The sequence below is a fragment of the Poecilia formosa genome, unplaced genomic scaffold (assembly GCF_000485575.1).
Source record: "Poecilia formosa unplaced genomic scaffold, Poecilia_formosa-5.1.2 Scaffold2, whole genome shotgun sequence".
NCBI lineage: Eukaryota > Metazoa > Chordata > Actinopteri > Cyprinodontiformes > Poeciliidae > Poecilia > Poecilia formosa.
Window position 1 is genome coordinate 6,570,231 of NW_006799941.1, and position 17,818 is coordinate 6,588,048.

Genomic DNA, 17,818 nt, shown 5'->3' on the forward strand with positions numbered 1-17,818 from the left:
GGAAGGAAGGAAGGAAGGAAGGAAGGAAGGAAGGAAGGAAGGAAGGAAGGAAGGAAGGAAGGAAGGAATCCTACCTCTGTGCAGGCCTCCTGCTGGAAGCTCCCAGGGACGGATGTTGCCTCCACGCTGTGCTGAGCCAGGCCGGCGGACTCGGACACTGGGACTGTTGTGTGGACGCCAGCGGGCTGCAGAACTGAAACTCCAGCAGGAGCCGCAGCCTGACTCGGCGCTGACAGACTGACAGGAGCTGAGTCTGAGATCAAACCCGGGGTGGAGGTCTGCGTTGCAGCTGAGCTCACAGAGGAGACCATTGTGAGCTCGACAGTAAAAGTCGATGCACATATTGGTGCCTGAAGTTGGGCTGAGGCCACAGGCTGCAGTGGTTTTTGAGCTTGCGTTGGAGTCTGAGGTGCTGCTGCAGCCTGAGCTGACCCTGGAGCTGGAGGAGGAGTTTGCACCGGGGCTTTGGCTTCAAACTGAATCGTAGTCGAGACGGAAACTGAGGCTGGAGCGGGGACTGGAGACGCTGCAGCTGCAGGAGAGTCTGTGTCCATTCTGCTTCCCCATATCGGAGTGTGTCCAGTGGGTAAGACAGGGGGAGCTGTTTCCAAATGCTGAACATCTATCAGAGTCCCATGGGGAGCAGCCACCTGAGAAATAAATGGAAAAAAAATAAAAACATCACATTTATGGGAACGAGCAACAATTTAATTTACTTTCTTCTGAATCTCCGAAGGCATGCCCTGCATGCATTATGACCAACAATACAGACACCACCTCAGATTTGTCAAGACCGAGCCATTACAGTGAGAACGGAGTCAAATATTCACCTGGACAGGCTGGTCAGCCAGTTCCTGCTCAGGGTGGGGGACAGGGAATGGGGTGGGTTGTACCTGGGAGAAAGGTAAGGGATGGGTGGAATGGAGGCTGCTGGTGTGCTGCTGAGATGTGTGTGGGCCAGCCTGCTGCTGGGGCACCACAGGGGATTTGGCTATTCCCAGGTGAGGGAAAGGGAGAGGCAAACTGGGGACATTTTGAGGCGTGGACATGGGAGTCTGAGGAGTCCCAAGAGAAGAAATAGATGTCAGAGCTGTGTGGGGGCTGAGCGGGAGGGAGGGGAGAAGAGGTGAAGGTGAGTAGTAAGAGGTAGACATAGCAGCGTCGCTGCTGCTGAAGGTGGACGGCAGGGAAGCCGGGGAAAAGGGAGCGGGCATGTGAACGACAGGATATGGGGAGGGAAACTGGGAAAGAAAAAGGGAAAACGAAATAAAATGAACAAAGACAGCGAGTCGGTACATTTAACATTCACACACAGGTCGTTTGGGTTTTTACTGCAACACTGCAATGCTCCATGTGTTACAATATGTTTTCTCGTTTTTTTTTGTTTTTTTCTTTGTGGTTTTTTTTATGTCTCCATCGCAACAGCACTCTACCGCAACACACCTGTGTGCTGATGGGCAGGGGCAGCAGAGGGGGAGGAGCGCTGCAGAGCGGAAACCTGCCAGCGGAATCAGGAGGACTCAGATGTGACGACGGCTGGTCAGCAGAAAACAACTAAGGAAACAAATCAAATATCGATTTCTTTTTATTTAACAGAAAATCATTTTTGAATTAGAAATTCAGACTTATTTTTAAAAGTATTAGTGTTTGTTGGCAAGACAATGCTTTTCTCGTTTAGGACATTTTGTGGGAATCAGCATGATTTACTTGTCACAAATGCATTCAAGTTAAAACAATGCAGTTGTTTAATCATAAAGTTATGCATTTTTCTGGTTTGAGATGTGTGAACGGCTTAAAATAAAGTATTATTTTAATGCAGTACAAAATTCCTTTAGTTCTTTAAAAAAAGAGCTTCTTAAATCCCTCTCCACCTTCTGCAATGTGTCTGATAAGTTCCAGCCTTTTGCCAGCTTTGCTTGTCACAGTTCCAGTTTATTTTCAAGTTATCTAATTCAAAGTCTTTGCTCTGCTGTCCAGAAGTGTCAAGTTAAACAAGCTAGTTAGATTTCTGAAGAAAACAAATCTGTAAACAAATGGAGATCCAAAATACTAAAATGGTCTCACATGTTTGCATCATCAGCATTTTTTAAGTCAATAATTTTCTATTTTCTAGATTTTGTCAGTCTGCTTCTTTGCAACAAGAACGGCATCTGAGTCACGCTTTCTTTTGAAAATGGTTGCTATATTTAGACAAGGTTAATAAATGCGTCAGCCTTTAAGCAGAAATTACTGAATGTCTTTGCTTCTGAAATTAAATTCTGAAATTAAATCAAATAAGATTTATAAAATATGTATTATACCCTGAAACCTTTTTAAATAGTCCATCTGCATCAGTTGCCTGTGCTGGAGGGACAAATGCGTCTCAAATCTGTTCATGGATTGAAGGCAGAGGGCCACCTGCTGCACTTTGGATACTCATGATTTAATTATTGTTCAGACAGTAGAGTTATACAGTTATATATATTTTTAAGGAGTTTTATCTGCTGTTTTAAACCACAAGCCACCACAAGGTCCGAAGCTCTGAACCAGGTGAGCTTCTGGGGCAGCTAATTTTAAAACTGTTACCCTGTGTGTTTTGCAGTGTGCAAGTCTACCTGAGACGGGACGGCAGCTGGTTGGAGATGACACTACAGGGAGAGGAGACAAATGGGAGACAAGCACAGACCACATAAATAGAGTTTTTCGTACAAACGGGTGCACACGGAGTACATGCCCAGCAATAAAGAGCTGCGCAGCGAAAGGGAAAACACTTTTTTTTTATATATATATTTTTATCCATGCTACGCAGCGCACTATTTAAAGCAAAAACCTCGAGTGCTATTTATTTTGTTAATAAGGGCAAAATTCAATGAATAGGTTATTGTTAGGTAGTCACAGAGGCAAACACGTGTACAGAGAACACATGTTGATCACAGACTGAAAGGAGCTTAAAAAGATCATCTGATGTCCAGACTCCTCTGTTCCAGATCTGATGTTATCCCTGCAAATTACAATGTTAAAGGAATGAATCGCATTCTAGGACACTGCCAAATGTTCTTCACGGATCCCGTTGACTGATTGGAGCGGTTCTGGAGGCGCAGACAGGATGTCCCCAATACTGGGTGAGTTGTAACATTAGTATATCTGACATTGCTTCTATTGGACGGCCTATTTTTCTTTCTCTCTCTCTCTCTCTCTCTCTCTTCCTGTGAGTTCAGAGGTCATTCAGAGCTTGCAGTACCTGCTCCTGGGTGGACTGGACAGTAAGATGCGTCTGCAGAGTCGGGGCTGCGGCTGGGAAACTCTGGGACGTCTGTCTGCTCTGCTGCACAGGGGGCACTGGAGTAGCTGGAGCAGAAACCGTCTGTCACAAATACAATCAAGAGACCACATTTAATTAAACTTGGTTCAGACATTTGATTTGATTTTTTATTTTTTTTTTATCTTGTTCTGCACATTCCTAAAGAGATTTAGCGAGTTTGAGCAGCAGCTGTCCATGGCATGAAACTAAGGGAGATTTTTAGGAGATGGACAGGTTGCATGTTTGTCATGGGAAGTTACAACAATGGTTAACTTCCCATTGTTGGGAAGTTAACCATTGCGAACCAAGGAACTGAGTTTATGCTGTGAATTAAGCAGAAGCAGAAAACTGGTTGTTAAAAGGACCAAAGCTGCTGGTGGAATCAGGAGGGATACTGACCAGTGCAGCTATGTTGCATTCAAACTACATAAAGCCTCCTTCGCTCACATACCATGTGATCTGCTCTGCCTTTGCTGCAAAGTGATGACAGCACCAAGTTCTCATCAAAGTTTGGGATTCGGGAAAGAGGGGCTTCCAGGCTCTGACTTTTCCCTTTATGTTCAGTTACAGAGTAGTCGGAGTCCAAGATGTGGCTCTGCAGTGGGTGATTTACACCTCCTCTTTCAGGGAGGGTGGGAGAGCTGGTTCTGCGACTGACAATGTGATGGAGACAGTAGTTGAGAAGGCGGAGTTCTCCACCTTCGTATAAACCAAGTGGAAACACGACTGATGAGGATGTGGAAAGGTGTGAAGGTGAGGCGGCCTTGCTTGGCCTGCTGTTTGGTGACGGTTCAGCAGGTGAGCCCAAAACATGAGGTGAAGTGGCCTGTGAAGACTTTAGCAAAGGAACAGAGGTAGATGCGTCTAAGTTGGATGTGCTAGAAGTGCGTCTGCGCCACCCGCCTCCTTCCAGCTTGTCCTTAAAGAGGAGAGACATGCAAGCTTTGCACTGATGTCGGCGGTGGTGGCGCTGTGGGCTGCGTGGCATGCTAAGACGGTGTGCAGAGGGAGGTTGTAAAATCAGGGGAGGGTGAGGTGAATTTGAATAACCTGCTGAGTCACGGAGAGAAAGCTGATGCGGAGGCAAGAAAGGAGACGACAATAAAGAGGGATTGTGGGCATCGTTTGAGGATAGGTAGTCTGCAGACTGCAGTGAACTCTGTGAACTGTCAGACGAGGAGAGAGCTTGCAACAGACTTTGGTTCTTTGTCTGAGAGAGGGAGTGCATCCTGCATTGTAACATCTCTACTGTGGGGGCACTGCCACGCCTAAGACACGCTGCGCTTTCAGCGGCGAGCGGAGTCTTGTGACATACAAAAGGATCACTGTAGTGGCGCTGATCAGGAATCCGTTCAGAAAAGAAGATAAAACATTAGGTTTTTGCAAAAAATAAAAATTAAAAATAGAATTTAAAAGGACGTATCATTAAAACACAACAGCAAGTACTCACTGTTTGACACTGAAAAGGTCCCTGGTGCAGTTGTGCCGCAGGCTGCTGGAAGGTCCCAGGATGCAGCTGATCTGCTGCAGGTGGCTGGTAGGCTCCCTGGTGTGGCTGCGTGGTTGGCTGTTTGTTGTTTTCATGTGAGGCCTGTCCTGCAGATTGCTGGTAGCATCCTTGGTGCAGCTGGGAGTCAGTGTGTGAAGGAGGACTGTAGAGCATCTGTGCAGTGGAAACGGGTTCTGGAAGTGACTGGTAGGGACCGTTCTGCCGATTGCTCAGATCGTCTAATTGCACGTTGGCGTTCGCTCCGCTATCAGCTGTGACAACAGAGAGAATGAAACACTATAATTCACCATGAAAAGCCTCCGTAGGAAAAACAGATAGTAATGAAGGGTCGAATGAGGCTGTAATTGGAATTTGAATTAGGGGTCATGGTGTCTGATTGCTTTAATTTCATTTCATCACGGTGCAGTCCTATTTTTCTATCTCTACTTCAGGTTAATTCAAAGGAATTCTGCTTAATTTGAGGCTATTTGAGTTTTCACATCCCTTACAATTATTAGTGCAGTTTGAGACTGTGTAATACGTAGCATTGTTACAAGTTTCCACATCCCTATAACCTTTTTACACATTTACTAACATTATACTCTCAAACTTCTATAAACCTTATTGAGATTTCATGCTGTAGATTATTTGTTTATCTGCGCCAATTGTTGAAAGAAGGCTACAAGAAGTCCCGTTTAAGTTTTCTCACAAGCCGTGTAGGAGACACAGCAGCAAACATATGGAAAATATATCGAAGCTAGCGGTTGTAACAATGTAATAACATATGAACAAGATCCAGAGATAATAAAGCCAGTGCCCCTGAGATGTTGTTTTTCATTGAGCTTCTTACATGTGGCAGGTGTGATTACAGGAACAGTGCAGATCAGAGTTTCTTGGTCCTCACAATCTGCAGTGGTGAATATGGTTTCCTCGGGTGGACCAGTACCAGGGACCTGCAGAAGGTTCTGCTGCGTCTTCTTCACTTCACTGTTTCCATTTGGTGAGCCAGTCCTTGCCCTCCTCCATTTTATTAGAGCCACGCGGTCTCTGATGGATTTACCAACTATCTTTACGTCACATTCCAAGAAAAATCCTGACTCCACCTAAAAGAAACGGGCAAGACTCTTGTTAAAGGTAAAATGAAATACATAAAAGTCAAAACTGAATACCTTGTACGCTAAACATAAATATGCTTCTGTCATGAGTCATTCAAAATTTGACCTTTCTATATAAATTTGCAAATAAATTATGACTATTTTGGTTCTTTTACCATTTCTTGTGCAACTACTTCTGGAACTTCTTTCTCCAAGTCGAAGGTAAACTCAATAGCACCAGTGTCCTTATATTTTCCCTTTAGCTTTTTAGGATCTTCAACCCACAGCTTTAAAGCAATGGTTGATTTTTTCCCATCGTCCTCCTCGTTTAGCTCAACCCTGACTCCTGTATCTTCGGCAAAATACGCATGGTTCAGGAGGTCCTTGATGGAGTACCTGCAGAAAATACACAAACACTTCTGCACAACAGATCTTTACAGTGGCAACACACGCTCAGATCCAAATACGGGCATTAACGTCACGCCGCCAGAGCAGAAACAAAATACAACACGGACACAGAGGTCCAGCTGAGGAATGTGTTTCAGACCAACTCAGACGTCTTTGGCAACTTACCGCTCCTCCCATCTGTGGCAGATACACTCCCCAATAATTTCCTTAATTTCTGGGTCACTGACTTTGCCGTAGCTGGCAGGCTTCACTCCCTGAAAAGCAAACCAGCATGTCCCAACTCACTATGAAACAAGTTCTCATCCGGAGCAATTACTATACATCATGACTAGGAGCAATTCGATTAAGCAGTGTCAAAAAGCATTAATTTCCCTCAATAACACATCTTCCCCTCGATGTCCACAGATTAGGGATTACAGAGATACATAGTGCAGGAGGTAAAAGAAGATCTGCTTGCAAGTGGAGACTGGATGTCAATCTGAATGAGGCTTAAGGGGCTTACTTGCTTCGGTTTGATGAAAATTGAGGGTTAATAGTTTAAGTTTAGAAATTAAGGGCCCCTAGAAATGTGACTATTTACATGTTCAGACAAGACTTTTGTAAGTGATCGTCATCATGACATTGATAAGTGGGAATTATAACAAACATGATGTTCGTGAAATCTGCAAGATATTGATACGTATATATTGATAAACCTTGTTACGTCGTTAAGATCAACGTGAGCCTGACAATCCATGTAGAAGTATTTATAAAACTAATCATCTTGCTCAGCTAGTTTTGAATTTAATTTAAGAAATCGATGAATTCTTGGGTTTTCTCATCTAAGCCTTTAATTAGACTCCTGTCCTCAGCCCGTGGTATGCTGTCAGTAGAACTGTCTGTCTTTGAAAACTTAAAAAGCGCGGCGGGGAAAAATACTAGATTGCACTTTGGCCACGGGTGTGCAACGTGCCACGAACACAGTTTTGTTAAACTCCTTTGTGGTTTGCACCTGATTTCTGAGAGCTCTCAATGCTGACTGAGAAAAAATGAGTAAGAAAGACCGATTGTCAGAGAGAAACACAGAACCATCAAAGAAGTTCTGTCTCAGCAGATTCTATTGCTGGCCTGATCCATCTGCAGATTCAGCTGGCATTTTTATTATTCACTGTGAGTTTTTAAGGTTTTTCTGGCTCAAAAAGCTACGATCAAGCTGGGTTACTGTTTACAGTTCAGTTCTGATGAAATCACAGAGACCTTCAGAGGTCTGGGCCACAAACAGCCTCACTGTGTTGATATATTCCTTGTCCCTATTCATCAGTTTATATATGAGATATAGCTGCCTAATTTTATATTGCCACTAAAAATGCTCCAGTTACATTTCCCACTCCTATATTTTAACATAGATTATTGTGACAGTAGAGTAAATGTAATATTTATTGTTGTTATTCTTTGTCTAGTAATAAAAGTTACAAAAACAGTGACAGAGAAATTGTTTCCCATCAAAGCTCACAAATAGCATCTTAAGAGGAATATCCACAGTGCTATTGCATCATGCACAATGACAGTCTATTCAATCTATTTAATTCTGTTCTATCATTAATTTCAAATTGCAAAAAGTAAACGTATCCAGATTGATGTGTTTCCTCATGATAAAAAAACCCACATCTCATGAAAATGAACTTACACTTGTGACTTTGCGGTAGATCTGAGCAGCGTTCTGACACTCAGAGTAAGGATACTCTGAGGTGGCCATCTCCAGCATGCACATCCCAAAAGCATAGACATCCACAGCCTCGTCATAGTGCTCCTCATACATCTCTGGGGCCATAAACTCTGGAGTACCTGGAACATTTACGAAAGACCGGGCTGTGTATTAAATATTTACACTTTTATTGTGTTATCAGTGTTCAAATGGCAGTTGCAGCAAAGCAAAAATGAAAGATTTTGCTAATGCTGAAGCTTTGGCTTTAAATGGATCTCAACAAAACTCCACGTGTTTGTAAAAACAAGTGACAAGTTAAAAGAAAAATCAGCATGCAGCTTTTTAGTCCTCTGTTGAAATCTGTTTTTTTAATAATGCAAATGCTTATAAATATTTTTATTTACATTAACGTCACTGAGAGAACTATATTACATTTCATTATTATTAAAAATTTTGAAATTGTGAATATTAGGGACTTTAGCTGCTTCGCAACACAGATAAGGTGTCCTGTCATCTCTTATTTCAGAAGGAAGCATCATCTTCCTGGAAAAGACCCATGAGGATAGGCTTACCTCCTTCCAGGAAGTAATTAGTCTGAACAGCTTTCTGCTGACTTGCAGTGCATATTTAAGAGGCAATCGGTAGAAAACATAATAATGACAATAAAACAGTAGAAATGCTCTCCTCTGTGGGTTTTGTCTACATGCAGCATGTATGTACACCTGGTGTGTTATTGGCCTGCTCCACAGGAGAACATCTGCATCCAGCTGGAGGGTCACAGCCAACCACATGTCCTGATCCTGAGGTGAATATCTGCACTCAAAAGTGTGACTGGGCAAAATCAATATTTGCAAAAGGAAACACAGGGAGCCACGTCATAAAAAATGACTATATTTAGTTGATTATGTTGACTTTATAAAATTGTAATTATTGATCAATTGCATTTTACTTACTTCTGTATAGATACTATCAGCTAAAAATGACAAAGTATAATTTAGTGATATTTTATTAGTAAGGTCAACAATATTGAATAATCAAAAAATTATATTCAAAGGGAATCCCTTAGTTTTAATTGCCATATCCGCCCCAGGAACTGTGCCACACAAACATATTTAAATCAAGAGTTTTTAATTAAAGCTGACGTTCTTAAGACATATTCATATAAACATATATTATATTAATATTAATTAATATATTAAGCATATATTAATATTAATTATATTAATCAATTAATACATATAATGAATAACAACATTTTATTAATAATATATTCTTAATATATTGTTATTAATATATTAATTGTCACTTTGTTGCACTATTTTTTTAAGCAGACAACTGTCACACTTTTCTGAGTATGAGCTAAACCTAATCCAGTTATGGGATGTAGTTTAGACGTCAGTTACTATGAGCTGGTTACCATGGAGACTGAATGCAGGCAGGTGAAATCACAGTGATTTCTTAGGACAGCTCCTCCTGAAGCTTGGACTTTAAAATCCACTATATTGCTTTTTATACCTTAACATCCAAAGGAAGATGTTACTGAATCAAAATCCGTCTGATAGGAAGGAATTACTTGTTGCAACATCTGGTTGTTTTCTTTTAATTTGTCACCAATCTGGACATGTGAAGAAACTGTTCTTTCAGGGCTGCAGCCCTGGAGCTCCCAAGACAAAATAAATTATGCAAACTGACAGAACAGGATTAAATTTGTAAAATTACTTTAGCCAAACAATTAGCCAGCAACTAACCAATAACACTTTTGGCAAAAGAAGCCCTCTTTAGGGTTGCTAATCCAAGGTCTCCTATTTTGACAGAGCCAGTTGGACCAGTGATGAAAATGTTGTCACACTTGAGGTCTCTGTGGATGATGGGAGGCGTCCTTGTGTGGAGGAAATGGAGACCTTTGAGAATCTGCCGACACCACCTTCTCAGGACTTTGGGCTTCATAAGCTTGAAGCGCTTTAAATACCTGCAAGAAGACAAATACACACTCTCAAATGTTCCAACTCATACACATAAAGACATTTGTTATATATATAGAGAGAGAGATAGATTGATCTTTTTTTGAGGCGGTCTGAATATGACTAATACTTTTATTAATTTATAAAGTTGTTTAGCTGCCTAAACACACGGATGAAAAGTATAGATCACCTTTACTGTATGTGCACTCATGTAATGCACATTTAAACATGAGGTCTCAAAAGACACTGATTAATTGTTGTCACAGATTCTTACGTTTTCAGCGTGCCCGATGTCATTAGCTCTGTCACAAGGACGATGCACTTCTTCCCTTTTACTGGTGACTCCCAGAAGTCATAAAATCGCACGATGTTGGGGTGCTGCAGGGCCTTCAGCATCTCTGCCTCCTCTTTGAACCTCTGCCTCTCCGCTTTGGATAGTTTTCTTTCCTGGGGAAAAGGAAGGAAAACCTGTGAATTGATGTCATTTTTCTAAAAGTCTCACTCACACTAATCCATAAATAGAAGACTTTTCTTTCTTTTTTCTTCTTTTTTTTAATGAACACATGTTTTTCATTGTACTTTATATCAAACTCACAGGCCCATATCAGGTGAAGTGTATTAATATTTTGGGATTTTTATAAATAAAAACAATACTCAAGATATACTGTATTTGGGAACAACATGAAGTTACTGATCAGCGGTTGCAATAAACCTGTCATGCATCAATTCTGCTTATGTACAGGATTCTAATTTGCATTAGTAAAATATTTTTTCTGTACTACGAGGACACCAAAACCAAAACATCCCTGTAAATCCGGCCCTGTCTGCCTGTGTTGTATCAAGTCCAAAGTCAGCCTAGATGTCAACTTGGACAATTTAGAGCTTTTTATGTGTCCCTCTGCTGACCAGCTTTATAGAGGCGGGACAGATGAGAAACATCAGACACAACACTGCAACTTTTCCATTATACTCTACGTTAGCTTTTCACTTTGTTGGACCGATTTAACAAAAGTACCATAACAACTTTCATCCTGACTGAAGGAGTGAGCTTGACTGGGGCTCCCTTAGGATTGTCTGAGGCTCGTGTTTGGAGTGAACACAGCTTTGGCATTTTTGATGTGGCTGAACATGGGGGTCTGACCCATTTACTCTCTTTTTCAGCACTGTTTATAAAACATACAAATCCCAAACATCTCAAAAACCCACAAGTGGGATCAACACGTAATCAGAGGACGGATGAGTAAAAGCCTCATTGTTTTGTCTGAAGCGGTAAAACAGACAAAGTCACGTCTGTCGAGGCTAATACGCGAGAGATTTCTTCATAACCACAAAGGCGTCAACACAAACTCGTGGCTTTGATGCAGTGAGTGCATCCACCTTCAAAGATGTTAAAACTTTAATTTTCTGTGTACTGTGCGTCTGATTGAATCTGTTTAGACTGGATCAATATTTTTGACCCCTGCCTTCCCTGAACTGTTGTATAAATAGTAAAAGAGCTGACAGCAAACATCTTCTGCATCGCGTTTTTCTCTCCAGTCAGCAGTGCAGCAGCTACAGTGGCCACAAATTTCTAGGCGTCTTCTGGATTTCCGCTGCTACTCTTCCAAGAGGGACAATATAACTGGAAGAAATAGGTTGCAGTTCCCGTTTCAAATGAGTGGGGTGCTCAGTAAGTTATTGACTGACACGTAGGACTCGGATTTCACTCAGCTCCCACTGTGACCTAATGCATCTTGCATTATGCAGCTTCTGAAGCTTCCTTTGTGACTCAAGTTCTCACTGAAGAGCCTGTGTTGTCCTTATGTCCCTATTGTTTCTTTTTAGGAAGTTTGCAAACAATTTAGTAAAGATGCTTTACAGGGAGAAGGTCTCCGTGTGACATCATGTACATAATGATCGTTTTGCAGGAAATATAGTACAGAAACTTATATTTAAACGCAAAACATGAGAGCCAAATGTGCACATGTATTGAAAAACTATCTCTCTGCGTCACGTTCTCCATATTTGCTGCTACCCTTAGCCGAACTCAGTCTTATCTCATCTGTGTGTTGGCGCAGAGTGCTGCATCAGCAAGAATCTCTCCAAATATATCTTTGTGTCCATACTGAGGGGGGGTTTAAACAAGTGTTTTAAGTGTTTAAAACAAATAACCAGGTGCGAGATGAAGATGAAGATCTTAACTCAGCCATAATGTTGCATTTTACAAACTGATCTGATCATTTTGCTCAAATGACTTCCTCTGCAAATGTTTGACAGTTGTTGAGCAAATGAATGTCAAGAGAAGCTGCCTGTGTTGCTTTTTCTCTCCTTTAGTTTTGATTCACGAATCTTTATAAATTTGTGATTAATGCTGACTCACTTTCAGAGCTTCGGTAAACGTACACAGAGTAAAAGAAAAGCTTCAAAGGCATAGTTGCTCTAAAGGGCACAGCCTCGTCTCCAGGGACAGGATGGTTGAATCATCGCTAGATCTCCCCTAAGAACCTGATCAGACACACAGCTCATACACTCTCCACATACACCTCTATGATATGGATGGCTGGGCATTATGTAAACATACGTGACGAAAATGGGTCCATGTTTTTTGGAATATTGTAAATTCTGAAAAACTGTGCAGACATCTTATATTTACTCTCTAAGAAGGATTTCAGAATGCACAAAGCTCCAAGACAATTTTTTTAAAGAGAATGAAGCAACAATTTTAGTATGGGATACAAGGGAGTGATACATAGAACATCTAGACTTTTCTCATAATGGTCTAATCTAAGTTTCATCTCTGGTTGATTATCAGCCTGCCAGGATTCTGCCCTCCCTGGAAACTAGACCAGTAGAAAACGTGAGATAAGCACAATGTAGTAGAGATTTAATTCCAGAGGCAGTCTGAAACTGATTGAGTAGGCCTTCCATTTTTGGTAATTATTCCCCGAGGCCTGATGCAGTGAACCTTCTGCAAAAGCAAGAAGATGGGGGAGGACTTTGCACAGACAATTGCACTTAATGGATAAAAAAAAAAAAAGTTGGCTGGAATCCCCCCCTTCCCCATTTGGCTCCTCTAATGTAAAAAAAAATAGTTTCTGAACAATCACACCCCTGCTAAATAATTCAAAGAAATTATTGTACGAAATGTATGCTACAGCTCTATAACAGCTGTAAAACACTTCCTCTTTACAGGCAGAAGATTAATTTGGCACACTTGAAGTCCTGGAAGGCCAGCCTCTGTCTGCATGTCTGTCTGCAGACACTAATCTCCATATCACATGGATTGCATCTAAACTGATCATTAGATTACTGCATACACAGATTAGTGATGCAGCAAGCTGTCATTGCGGGGGAACAGTAGGGTTAGCATGTAATAAAATAACCTGCATGGTTAATTGAAAACTGAGGTTGCAGCATTTTTTTCTACCATAACTGTCATTTTTTCCTTAAAAAAACAATCTCAGAAAAAAGCATGGAGTGCCGGCCGCTCACTGTTCCTGAGTAATGCAGTGCAATACAGATCCTCTTCCATCTGTGGCTACACACTGGTAGACAGCTGGCTAAAAGAACGCTCCTACACCTTCATTTGCTTATGAGAGAAAAAATATCTGTCTATAAATATTTAGAGTTACAAAAACATGGGCAGTCATGAGAAACAAGAGAGGCATCAACTGCAGGCAAGCTGTAGCGAGAAATAAGACCAACTACCTGCTCCCATCAGTTTTTGATCCAAATATATTCAGTTCAATAAAACTACCACAACATTTATTGAATGTGTATACTAAGATATTGTCAAGGTATATGTGTCAAAATTTAAATAACTATAAGAGAATGACACAGATAAAACCATTTTAGTAATATTAGTCAATTTTGACAATATTAGGAATAACTTTTTTTCAGATCGAAAACAATTAGATCATGTTACAAAATTTTGCTTAAAATGTTAGTTTTGAAAATGTTAGTAATTTGAAGTACATAACCCAACAATTTGAGGACTTGCTACATCCACCTAAGACCAACATAGTCCCATCGTTCTCCTTTTTTTTATCTGAATCATTTTTGTATTATGCTTCTAAAAGAGCTTTTATAGTTACCAAGTGACTTTATTATTTATTAAATAAAAAATGGTAGATAAAAATGTAACTGTCTATGTGACAAAGTGTGTGAATTCAAGTTCTGGTGGTGTATCCTCTCCAGCAGGGGGCTCTCAGGTGTTTTACAGTTTAATTTTGGCTGGCTGTGAATAAAAATTGCAATATAATCAAAGCTGAACAGTAATGTGCACGGTGACAGTGAAGCGGCTGTATAAGTGATTTAAAGACTTTTCCTCCTTGGCTTTTTGACTTCTAATAAAAAATCTGTCATCACTGAGAGTCTTTCCAAGAAGACTGTAGTTGCTCATCAGTTAATCAGTTTTTTCCCTGCAGCTGAGCTGAATTATCTGAGAATATTTTTTCTTGACGCATGGCGGGACTTGTAAGAGCAAGGTTACGTTTTAGCCAGAAAGCTAAAAAAAAAAAAAAACATCAAATAGATGTTCATGGAATATTTTTCATGTATGTGCAATGAGCAAACAAGCTATGCATGGGAGACATTAAATATATATTATTTTTGAACATTTTAACTTATCTGGAAAAACATAATTGATACTCAAAGTAGTTGTCTACATGTACACAAAATATTGCTGATCTCAACATTTAATTTGATGTTTTACACTCTTTTTTTTTTAAAGTCTGTTTTAATATCATCCCAGATTGAGATTGATTTGCATATTACTTGTTATTGTCTCACTATCAGCTAAATTCTGTCGATTTCTCACAGTGGACATCACAGTCTGTCCCTTTTTGCTGCACCCACACAAATGCATTTGTCTAATTTTTTGTAGACAAAAATAACTTTCCTTTTTTATTTTTGCATAACAACTAAAGACAAAATCAGATGTTTAAAAAACAGAAATCCATTTAAAAGTTGTCAGTAAGATTAGCTTTGATTTGAGTTAGATTAAAACCGTGTCATAGTTCTGTGAGGAATTCTTCTCTTGTTTCATTTTTCCCAGAGGCTGGTTGTCACATGACAGGTCAAAATGCAGAATGTGGAAACTGCTTTCAGTTGTTTTTGTCACTTTTGTTGTGCTGCCACTTAATTTCACAGTTCGTTCATAAAAAATAATCGGAAATCATAAATACATCAAATCATTTGGAAAAATGATCACTTCATAAAATGAATACTTTAAATACGATATTCATAGCTTTAACATCAATTTCTAAAATGAATTATATTTGGAAAAGCATGAATAAAATTTCTTTTCCCTAAAAAAAAACATATGCAGTATAAACTTTTTGGTCTGTGCAGTTGCACAGACTGATGATGCTCGACTGATTGGTGCATCTAAACCTGTCACAGACAAAGCTTATTTGTTAAAGGAATTTCTTATGAGAATTCATATAATTGTTTCACATCTAGTATGATGCTTTTTGCAACCCTTATTGCTATAGAATACCTGAATTTTAAGCCATAGGCGTTGCCAACCCTCTTTAGGTTCACTGGCCCCAGGCTGCATCATCTGTGCCCCAGTAAAACTCTTTTGTTGAAATTCCTTATGGAATTTCAACAAAAAAAAAGGCGTGACTGTTGAACAACAAAGTGGTAAAACCTCCCATTTGGATGATTCTAAGATTTCAAAAGAAAGTCCACTTACACTGCTGAGAAATTTAAAGGAACAAATAAAACTAATGAATCATGCACATAACTGAGAATTGTTCCAGATGAACAATGTAAAGGTCGTTTACAACCATCTCTATGGGAATAAGATTTATTTTGAAGAAGAAATCTTTGAGTCATCAGGAGACCTTGAATCTAAGGAGAAATTTCAGGAGAAATCCTGTTTTTGAGGGGAACAGTATAAAGAAGATATATGGAAATGTTTCTCTTTTTCATGTCATTTGCCCAAGGATGGCATAACAACGCCATCCATTGTTTGAAGCCTTTTTGTGCTGCACTCCAGAGGGCCCCTCAGCTAGATTTACTTGAGTGATTGAGAGTTTGAGTGGACACTGAACTCACCTGCAGTTCACACCAGGCCACCTCCACCCAGGTGTCCGTGTCCAGACCTTTGTAGACGGTCTTGAAAGACCCTCTCCCCAACTCAATGTCAAACTTCAGAAAGCGTCCACCGGGGGAGGTGGACACAGCCTTCATCCCGGGCTCCTCTTCGTTCTCGTCGCTGCCTGCTTTACCTGTAACATCTGATGGACCCGGGTCCTCCTTGGGCCCCGTCTCCAACCTGTCCCCACGCTCCTCATCGGCGCTCACGCTTTCCGTGGCGCTGTCCTTCAGCCCCACCTGGCTCTCCGTGCTGGAGGTCTCTGGAAGCAGAGCCCGGGTCCGACTCCGATCCACAATAGTCCGTAGGTCGATGTTGGGCACCGGGCTGCTGGTGACGAGATCCGACGTATCCAACGGCTGCTCGTCGTGGTCCGACACCCACAGACTCCGGCGGATGAACCTGCGGCGGCCCAGCCCCTGGTACTCCGTGGAGGGGTAGGAGCTGGGGTCGCTGGCCCCGCGGAGCGCTTCGTTCTGGATGTTGACATTGTGGTCCATCCCATTCTCATACACATGCCTGCACGCGTTTGCGTTAATGTCCGAGTCCAGGTTAGGAGCTGAGGAAAACGTGGATCCTAGGGGCGGATCTTTGCTGGAAATGTCAGCTGAATTCATCCCCCCTTAGATTGTCAAGACACTAACCGGCGACATGGTGCAGGAAGGGCTGGGGAGCATGCTCCTCTCCCGACTACGTAGGGGAGTTTGCAGCCTACCTGCACTTGCAGTGACGCAGTTGGCCAGCTCAGCTCAGGATGAGTGGCCTAATGTCTTGAATTTGCTCAGGACGTAGCTCGTTCCCCTGAAGGCGTCCAGCTCGGAGGATGCACGCATTGCTCCACGCCACCTCACGCCTCCCAAACCGCCTCACTGCAACACTTCAGCCTGATGTCATCGCCGGCCAGAGCTCACCGAATCCCCTTCATCCACCTTGCATCAGATTCCCGCTGCAAAAAAAATACGTTCCTCAAGCAAATCCTCCCCGGCCTATAGACCAGGATGTTGAAACTGTGCCACGCACCAGCCGCTCCGAAGACACATCACGGGACAGAGAAAGTGCGCAGCGGTCTGTCCTCTCTCTCCCCATCCCGCACTCTGACTCAGTGGAATCAGCGGCTGACGCGATTCTGCTCCGACAAGTGAGAGCTGAGCATAATTCTCAATAAAACAGTCCGCACGCACTTTCTTTTTTTTCTTCTTTTTTTTTCTCCCTTCAGAGCCGTCCTGCAGCAGAGTAACGGATGGACAGAAGCGCTTATGAGATTATGCTCACTGCGGCACAGGTCGGATCAGGCAGCTGTCCGCGCATCTCTGGACCAGCTGATGTTGCCACCCTTGTCTTCCCGGGTTCATCCTTCCATTCTCTCGCTTTCTTTCTTTGAGGTTTGGGGAGGAATCGGTTGCACGACGCAACCCACGCCCCTAGCAACAACACGTATCCAATAACTCGGCACGCTTTTAGCCAGCACCCTTACCCTCCTCCGGTGAGACGGTCTGAGTGGACCGCACAAACTGTCCGCCCTCTTCGTCACGCGATAAGCCTCCAAACGGAGGATGATTAAAAGCCAAACAAAAGGGATGACATGGTCTAATATTACAGTCTCTAGAAAGCCTTTGAAGTATTCAAATTCCTTGGATTGAAATGTTTTTGTCATGTTGCAGCTCTACACCTCAAAGTGTTTTCTTGGAACTTTGTGACAGACAAGAGCAAAGTTTGCAGCTTTAAAAGATACTGCAGACCATCTTTCCAAAGATGAGTACAGTGTCAAGCAAACCTGTCAAGACATGACAGGGAGGGACCTAATCGACAAGGCAGCCAAA

General features: G+C 41.8%; 1 protein-coding gene across 4 annotated transcripts in view; it reads right to left on the reverse strand.

The window, feature by feature from the left end:
- The window catches only part of wnk2 (WNK lysine deficient protein kinase 2), a 29,419-nt gene extending 11,880 nt beyond the window's left edge, over positions 1–17,539 (reverse strand). For 2 of the 4 annotated variants that reach the window (XM_016671757.1, XM_016671754.1), the window contains exons 1-13: positions 15,959–17,538; positions 10,191–10,363; positions 9,704–9,924; positions 7,938–8,095; positions 6,437–6,525; positions 6,040–6,259; positions 5,620–5,872; positions 4,731–5,041; positions 3,221–3,343; positions 2,595–2,627; positions 1,444–1,554; positions 831–1,241; positions 75–650 (exon numbers count right to left, since the gene is read on the reverse strand). In XM_016671757.1, coding sequence (XP_016527243.1) covers positions 75–650; positions 831–1,241; positions 1,444–1,554; positions 2,595–2,627; positions 3,221–3,343; positions 4,731–5,041; positions 5,620–5,872; positions 6,040–6,259; positions 6,437–6,525; positions 7,938–8,095; positions 9,704–9,924; positions 10,191–10,363; positions 15,959–16,615 — 3,336 coding nt within the window. In that variant the 5' untranslated portion in view covers positions 16,616–17,538. Of the gene's footprint in view, positions 1–74; positions 651–830; positions 1,242–1,443; positions 1,555–2,594; positions 2,628–3,220; positions 3,344–4,730; positions 5,042–5,619; positions 5,873–6,039; positions 6,260–6,436; positions 6,526–7,937; positions 8,096–9,703; positions 9,925–10,190; positions 10,364–15,958 lie in introns of all 4 variants that reach the window. The other 2 variants (XM_016671756.1, XM_016671753.1) reach the window with 2 other exon arrangements.
- Between the last annotated feature and the right edge of the window lie 279 nt (positions 17,540–17,818).